Source organism: Chenopodium quinoa, unplaced genomic scaffold, assembly GCF_001683475.1.
Source record: "Chenopodium quinoa cultivar QQ74 unplaced genomic scaffold, ASM168347v1, whole genome shotgun sequence".
NCBI lineage: Eukaryota > Viridiplantae > Streptophyta > Magnoliopsida > Caryophyllales > Amaranthaceae > Chenopodium > Chenopodium quinoa.
The window spans coordinates 6,127,863-6,136,691 of NW_018743955.1; the positions used below are offsets into that span (position 1 = coordinate 6,127,863).

At 35.6% G+C, this 8,829-nt stretch overlaps 1 protein-coding gene across 1 annotated transcript; it reads right to left on the reverse strand.

The window, feature by feature from the left end:
* Positions 1-335: 335 nt before the first annotated feature.
* On the reverse strand, positions 336-7,586 carry LOC110689256. Its single transcript, XM_021865997.1, has 12 exons — positions 7,221-7,586; positions 5,452-5,525; positions 4,456-4,531; positions 4,288-4,360; positions 4,153-4,204; positions 3,797-3,858; positions 3,321-3,384; positions 2,974-3,031; positions 2,794-2,880; positions 2,123-2,216; positions 1,140-1,259; positions 336-620 (listed from the first exon to the last, which is right to left on the reverse strand). The coding sequence occupies exons 1-11, from the start codon at positions 7,298-7,300 to the stop codon at positions 1,167-1,169; spliced, it is 813 nt and encodes a 270-aa protein (XP_021721689.1). The 5' UTR covers positions 7,301-7,586; the 3' UTR covers positions 336-620; positions 1,140-1,166.
* Positions 7,587-8,829: the final 1,243 nt, after the last annotated feature.

Here is an 8,829-nt window from a genome sequence, read left to right on the forward strand (position 1 = left end):
ATGATCTTGAAGTAGCAAGTCTACTCAAGCTTGCCAGACTCATCGACTTGTACAACTCTACTAGTGCACTGTTAGTTTTTACCACTGGACTATGAGTGAACACAAGCATAACACAACTCATAAGCAAACTGAGTTACTACCTTGTGCTTCATGGCATTAAGGTCCAATGTCCATGTAGGACACACTCTAACTAAGGTCCGATTTTCCTGTCAACCAAGCAAGCCCAAGAATGAATTCACTGCGGTCACTAATTACGGTCACAAACTGGTGAAATCAAATATGCAGATGAATATAAGGAGAGTATGAGAGGAAATGAACTAACACTGTAACACAACTGAAAACTGAAAATCCTTGAATATCACTTTATAATTATGTAGCAATCTTTCCACAGCCTAATTTCTTGAGTTATATACAATTCTAAACCCGCCTCTAACTACAACGGTGAAATAACTCAAACCATGTTACTTGCATGCATCCAATTTGTGAAGCGACATATTCCACAGATAATCAAAGAATAAATGATAAAACCAGCTAACCAAGACTAAGTAAGCAAAACCCTCCTAATGCCCCAGGTTCAATAAGCCACTGATGGAAATCAAATGTCACCAGCCATTCCGGGCCTGAAATGTTGAAATTTTAAAAGGCAAATTTGAAGTTAGAGAAAAATCACAGATTTAGGGCAGTGAGATTGTATTAACAATACTTCCATTTCCACACCTAGGACTAAAATCCTGAAAAGAAAAGGGGAAAAAAAAAAGGCCTCTAATTACTAATTAGCATGTAGCCAATCACATTGCAGAACACTGACCAGAGGACCCCAAATAACCCCATTGGTGTGTAACCCAAGAAAATCCAACTACTTTGCATATAAAGAGGCACAAATCAGTCGGGCCATGAAGATACATAAATGAAAGAGATTATGGTGTGTTCTATTCACCTGTTTTTTACTTATCTAAACTTATTAGCCCTTATTATAATTTATTTTAGTTATAAATAAACTTGGTAGCCCTGATTAACCCTTATCACAACTTATCTGAACTTATTTTTCCTGAACTTATTTTATCTGAACGTATTAACCCTTATCTGAACTTATTAACCCTGAAATAAGTGGAAATAAGGTGAACAGAACAGGGCCTTACCAGAACATGGAATTAAACAAGTCATCACTAGGCACAGGGACAAAGCCTTCTTGTATGCTGATGCAAACCATCACAAGTGAACATCGTCTGTGATTTTGTGTATAAGCATGCTCCCGGGTACTGGATAAAGAAAAAAAGTAATCATAACCTTGATTTAGTTTCAGGTAATCTTTCACTACAGATCAATTAAAAGGGAAAATTCGCAACCCTGAACTTCAGAAATAAATCATCCAGTTTCAACATGTCACTATGGAAATGCAATCATCTTCATGCTACTACCATTTAAACCCAAATTGCAGTCTAAAAAATCAACCATAGAACAATGACTCATGAAAAATCCACTAATTATTAGCTGAGAAAATGACATCGATACACCATGTAAGCTAGCAAGGATGGGAAGGATAAGAATGAAGCACACATCAGGATTTCTCTACGATATAGATGTTTAAAGACTAAAGCACATGAACACACACAATCAAAGAGCCCAACTATATTCAATCCTCTTATATCCATCTTTCAATTATCTATTAATCTTTGGAGAAAAACCTACATAAGTCCAGGCTTTCAGTCTATGATAGTGTTTTTAAATTTCGCCTAAGTGGACATGTGTATCAGCAATATGGCAGGCCTGTTTAGTGTGGTTACCAAAAACATTAACCAACAGGCAATCCGGTCAATTATTATGTTTCTTCCTATCATTGCATTTTTTCTTATTTTTACTTTTCTATTTCAATTTCAGTTGCATTTGAGGTTGACAGTGAATACAGGACCAATTGAACTGGTTGCTGAGCTGTATGTATCTACCAATGCTAAAGGATTATGTCACTCCAATTGAAATTATTATACTTACTTAAAGAGAAATGATAAGAAAACAAAATGCCACACTTAATTCCAAAATCCAGAAAAAACTCAAAAAAGTCCATTTTTTTTTACCCTTTATCAGCAGTTCAATAAAGAGAGAGTAGGGTGTAAATAGTATATACCAATTGCTTAGGTGCACCATCGCTAACTTCTGCTGGCTGATCTGGCCCCATGCTTGCTAAACACCCTCCTTTGCAGTTCATGTATTTCTGCATACTACCATCACAGACAGCACAATATATATACAATTACTGAAAGAGATATAAAGCATCAAAAAAAAAAAGCTGTGCAGCACATGATGACCATCACATATTCACATTTACTAAATTTCATTAAACTGAACTGTACTGCTCTGAGCATTTTGGAGCTCATCTGTGCTTACTGGAAATTATCTTAACTTATTTTGGTTGTTAATTGAATATAGGTAGGCCTTAAAAAACTTATAAACAGCTTATCTGAACTTATTAAAAAAAAAAAAAGAATTTCGAGCTTTCTAAGCAAAAGGAGGTTTTCCCCATTAAAGTTTATTTTCCCTTTAAATAGCATGTTATATGAAGAATTAGTCATGTTTGCTGGTGAGTGAAAATAAATGCAAACATGAATAAATAAATACAATAAATTAATAATTTTTAAAAAAAATAAGGCAGGATACTCCTATTCAGCAAAGGTAAAAAGGAAACAATGAGCTACTTGATCAGTGAAACAAAGCATTTGGTGGACAGAGAAACAATAAGTGTCTTGCAAATGTTGCAGTCTTGCATTAAGAAACAAATAATTTAATGTTATAGCTTACATTTCACATTGGTTGAGCACCAAAAGCCTGCTAGGAACACACGACTTCCCACTCAACTTGCAAACAGAGTTACATGATTCACCCTGCCTGTCCCACCACAAATTACACCAAATCAACTTCCATTGATAAACCAATAGAAGTAATTAAAAAAAATGTATAATCAGATCATAAGCTTCACACCTTCCAACAACAATGCTAATGCCAGCTAGTCTTGATTCCATCAGTGTATCAGAGGATCCTGTTTCACAGAAAAATGTGGTGATAAAGTCAGAAAGCTATGGACAAATACTTAATTGCAGAGGATCATGGGGAAAGGAAACAAAATTGAATAAGGAAAATAATCCGCAGAGTTCTTTACGGAATTAACACAGACACATAGGTAAGTGATAATGTGAAGTTAATACGTTGGATAAAATTAGCAAAAAGTACAGTTAATTACAGGTCAGAGGCCAATGAAGAATTCAACAAGCGTTTCTAATAAACTTAAGCCAATGTGAAAGAGTGTTTGTCAAAATGCTGCAGCTGACCTGAGGTATTTGATGGCAAAGAAAAGCAGTGGTGGAAATCACTCAAGTAAGCATTTTCGTGTACCTGAAAATCAGTGACCAGTCAACTTATATAATTAATCAAGGCATGAAATTAAACTCAATATAAGTTCCAAATCCAAACATAAAAACGACACTGAATTTAGCTTCAGCTTGCATTTTGCCTAAGATCTCTAGAGTCTAGAACCGTTTTTGCTGAATTCTATTGGGGAGAAAAGACCTAAGTCAAACCTTGACAGTTGAAAGCGCATATAATAGTAATTTATGGTAAGATACAGTAATTTTATTATAGTAATTTCCCCTATGACAAGGAGAAAGAATCATGGCAATGCAGCTACCTACATGAACAACTGAATCAACACAACCATACTCCACAAAAAGCAAGTTTAAGATTAGCACGGAACCCGGTCAATGTTCCAATTGATAAATAGGGAATTAAAAAGAAAAACAATACATACCACACTCTCAGAATTGTGACGGCACCTCCCAGCACAGAAATCAAAAACGGAATTGTAAGTACCTGCAGAAGTGGCACGTTGCCGCACATAGCATACAATTATCATCCTAACAGGTAGCACAAAGATGCAATTTGGCAAGTTGAAAGTACAAAATAACCTTGGCCTCATAGAGACATAGAGCAATTGTTTTGTCTACGGAGTATTTTCTTTGGTGCATATGTAACAGACTTTACTTCTATATTAATAAGATACCACAAGATGGAGGCAACACCCATGTATAAACAAGGTTACAGCAAGCACTACAGGATTCGATGGCTAAGAAGTAACAGAGGAGCTTTAAATTTTAGATTGTCTACCTGCATTTGCTGCCTTGGCTATCTTCACCTTTACTGCCAGTTCTTTTTGAGTCTGATGATACAAAAAGAACAGATGAGCATGACCAGAAAATTGTCCAAGGTTCCACTAAAGATAAAAAGGGGAAAAGATAATACCTGCAACGGATTCAGGCAGCATGAAACACAAAATTCATACGAGTTGCAGCATTGTGAAATCAGGTTGCACCCTCTGTGCAAAAAAGGTCAAGAGCAAGCTATTTTTTTTCAAATAATAACCAATCACCACTTGTCATAAATTCATAAATCGGTAAGAATATAACTCACTGACAAGAGTATTGTCCTGTTTTTTGGGGGCAACAGCGTGACTCGGGATCCACTGATAGAGCATCACAGACATAGCCTATAATGCAGTAAAAATAATGAGCAGGTTTCCAGGAAAGAGAAACACGATATTTTAGTTTTTTATAATGGGAAAGAAACACAATATTGAAGGTGACAAGAAACAAAAACCAAAGAAAACTGATAAAATAACTTTAAGTCATACGTGAGAATAAGAGATTGCCCCATTTCCCACAGATATATGATTATTCTTTTCTAGATGAGTGGTAAAAATTTCCTTATGGGTTAGTCACCTAATCTCATATGTTAGACTACAAGCTTAAATTTAAAAAAATCAAATGTAGAAAAAGGAACTTGCTATCCCCTAAAAAAACAGTGACAAGCCAGATAACCTCCAAAGAGCAACAATTAACAAAAATGACTTCGTATAAGATAATTAAGAACATCACTTGTGTTAATTCTGTACATAACATATGATAGTTCTGACCGAGAATCAATTTTGCATAATCAATCTGCAGCAAAGTACTAAAAGGCTCCAGCAAATTAGGTCAAAGAAATAGGTCCTCATTACTCCCACTAAAATAAATGCCATCGCCACATGTTCCTTGTACGGATGCGATAAACTCATAAACCTAGAAACATAGATTGCACCTTTCAAATCACTACTAGCAGTCTGACTCATATCTCATATCAGCATCCCTTCCTCAACCAATGCCTCTCATATGTAAGCATAACTTCTTTTTAAGATGAAGAATTTGATAGAATATTGCTGGACACCAGAACATTCTCATTCTCAAATGGCACAAAGGTCAATAGAGCAAATTAGCCCATCCCATTTTACATCTAGCATATTTTATGTTCAGCGGAACAGGTGTGCTTACATAGTTTCCTTCTTAGTCTAGTCCAATAAACTTGCATATTAATGAATACTAATGACAAGTAGAAGTATGATTTCATTACTTTTGGGGGACAGTCACATACCATTGTCATCCGCTAATAAATATCTTCCTTGAACTGTATTTCTGCATGCATGAAGTTGAAGACCTACATCCCTCCTACAGGGAAAGTACACCACAAAAATTGAGTGAGTTTGACTTCAACGTATGCTAACAGAATAAGTATATTAAAATATCTTATCCTTGTCGACAGGTACATCCACGCATATTCATGTGACCAGCCAACCAACAAGACCAACACCATGAGTACCAAAAGAAGTATTAAGTTATTCCTAAATTATGACTCTGGCCACTGGCCAGTCAAGCATATTTCATCAAAATTAATGCTCGTTACTACACAAGCCCTAATAATACGTATATAATACAGTCAAAAGATGTTACATCATCGGAATAAATGTCCTAGCTCGTATGTCTAACTAAGCATCAATCAAGTGATGTACTTCAAAACTAACAGATAAAGACAGCAAATGCCTCGTCTAACCTAAATCTTGATCATATCTAATCTCTAGAGCTTTAGGAAGGGATAATTGGAGTTCTGACACTAAATGAAATTATAAAACTATTGGCGTGCTTGAAATCCCTCATTTAGAATAAAGAAAAGAAAGGGCTACTGCATCCTTGTTTGATAGCCCCAAAACATGGGCAACAGATAGCTTCTGACATTTACTGCCTCTAAAGAGTCTAAATTACCAAATCAAGACAATCAAATCAACCAACTACGCCTCTTCAACTCTTAGTTAGTTCCAACTAAAAATAGCATTCCAGCCATTTACAAACTACGAGAATAATATGTACAGCCAAACTCCTATTAAGTTTTCCCGTTCCTCACAACCCTGAAGCCTACTTTAAAGCAACCATCAATTAGTTCATGGACAGGAACATATGGGCACTGAGTGGCTCTATACTTTACCACACTGTTCCTTGCAGAATTGCCTCTTTCTGCATGCATCTTTAATCTGCATGCTCTATACTCCATCATACTACTATGTCATGAGGAGATAACACTTACTATACGCACAAAGACAGAATATCTCTCCTGGTATTACACAAGTTCTCATTTCTCAAGCCACCAAATTTCTCACAAAAACAATAGTTAATGAATCACACTGCGAAAGAAACCTCTTTGGTTGCAATTAAGCTACTCATTTTCATAATGACTAATGAGTGTTAGCTGTTAGGTAATTTGCTTCATTGATTAATAGTTAACATTCTAAAAAGATAATAATCTTGTAATTTTCTTTTTTGAAAAAAAGTCTTTCTTACAACAACAATCAAAGCCTTACAAAAATAACTAAATTTCCTTAATTTACACTATAATCAGCAGAAGAAGAAAAAAAAAAAAAAAAAAAAAAAAAAAAAAAAAAAAAAACCATTTTTAGAGTCACATGATAAATGCATTACATTAACCTAAAGAGTAGTGAAGATTGTTTATGCTAAGTTAAAATTTTGGGGGTGGTGCCCGAGGCCTCGGATCAAATCCCGTCTACATCACGACCCTTTGTATCCCTGTAATGAAGCTTGGGAGGACTGGAGAAGCATAAGCTTCAAGACATGATTTTTACACATAGAAATTCAACTACATAAATAACTCTCACCTATTATTCAAAATACTAAACAAATTATCATATCATCGTTAATCAATAAGATATGATCAATTTATTTACTCTAATTACTGGAACAACCAACCAATTCTTAGCCTCAAATTCTAAAAACTACAGATTTAACATTCAAAGCAAAACCCAATTGATGAAACCACAAATTTGCAAAATTGTAAATTAAGGGTAAACAGTAAACCTGATTGCTGATGCAGTGGGTGAGATATGAATCAAGAAAAAATTGAAGAAGAACCACTTCAAAATATTCAACTCCGGCATCCTCCCGTCGCCGGAGATCTTTCTTCAGGTTTTAATTGCATCCAAGCTTGCATTTTTTTTGTTTTACCAAGTTGTCCCACGCAATTAGGTAATCTTTTTTTCAAAAATAACCTAAAAGTAAACAAAATGGTTGCCCACAACCATTATGGTTATCACTAGGGATGCTAATTGAGTTGAGCAACTTCTGAGCAACTCATACTCGACTCGGTCAACGCTCGGTCAAAACTCGACTCGAGATAGCTCAACTCAAATTTGACTCGACTCGAAATGTTAACGAGCACGAGTTGAGCAAACTTAAACTCGACTCGATAAGCTCGTGAGCAACTCGATAATGTATTATTAATATAAAATTTACAAACAAAGTTAGTATGTTTAAGCAAATTTGACACTTATTAAGTCTTAATTTATATCATAAGTAAAGAAAGAGTAAATCTTCAATAATATCTGTATATAATATGGAAAACAATATAAATTGAACAAATAAATAAAGGCATACAATAATAGAAGGACAAAAATTCTAACGAGCAGATCGTGAGCTACTCGACTCGACTCAAAACTTTAACGAGCACGAGTCGAGCAGGTTTTATTTACTCGAAACTTTAGCGAGCACGAGTTGAGCACACGTAAAAAGTTTTCGAGTTGAGTCGAGCACCCCTCAGCTTGTGATCGACTCGCTCGATAAGCACCCATAGTTATCACTTATTTAATTAATTTCTCTATATTCCACCTCATTTATAACCACTCTTATACCCACTTAATAATTGACTATGGTTACACATCTTATCTCTCTTACTTTTACCCAACCCCACCACACAATCTCCCTCTTTCACTCAATGACCAAGCAAATTGGCCTACTACTTCACTCAATAACCAAGCTTTATAACCTGGTTATTTCCACAACCAGATTATTGCTTTTTATTCCCAAAAATTTCTCTCTTCATTTTTTAATTATTTTTTCACATTCTCCCTCCCAATAACCATCCTAAATGGTTAACGGTTGGCTATGCTTAAGGCCCCGTAAAAAAAATAAAAAATAAATAAATAAACTAAGGCCTTGTTCTGTTTACCTTCTTTCGGTTTTCTAAGTTATGCCCCTAAATTTCTTCGGTTTCTAAATTGTACCCATTAGGGATGTTAAAAAATAATCGACCCGACTGTCCCGGCAAATACCCGATGGGAATTTTAGGAAAAAAAATTGTTTTTTCGGGTCGGGTACCCAACCCCCCTTCTATCCGGGTCGGGACATGGATCGGATTTTTTCAGAAACGGGTACCCGATTACCCGAATTAAAAATAAAAAATAAAAAAATCCCCCTCAAACTCCTCATTGTAGGTAGTACCGTAGTAAGGCAATTAGGGCTTTATACAACCTAACACTAACAGCCGTCACTCTCCCCTTCCCCTTCTCTTAACTCTCTCTCCTCTCTTCTCTCTCCCCTCTTTCATCTCTTTCCTTAACTCACAATCACACACTCCCACAACAAGCCTTTTATCAACCAAGTGAATCGATGTCATTGAACCACACAAGGG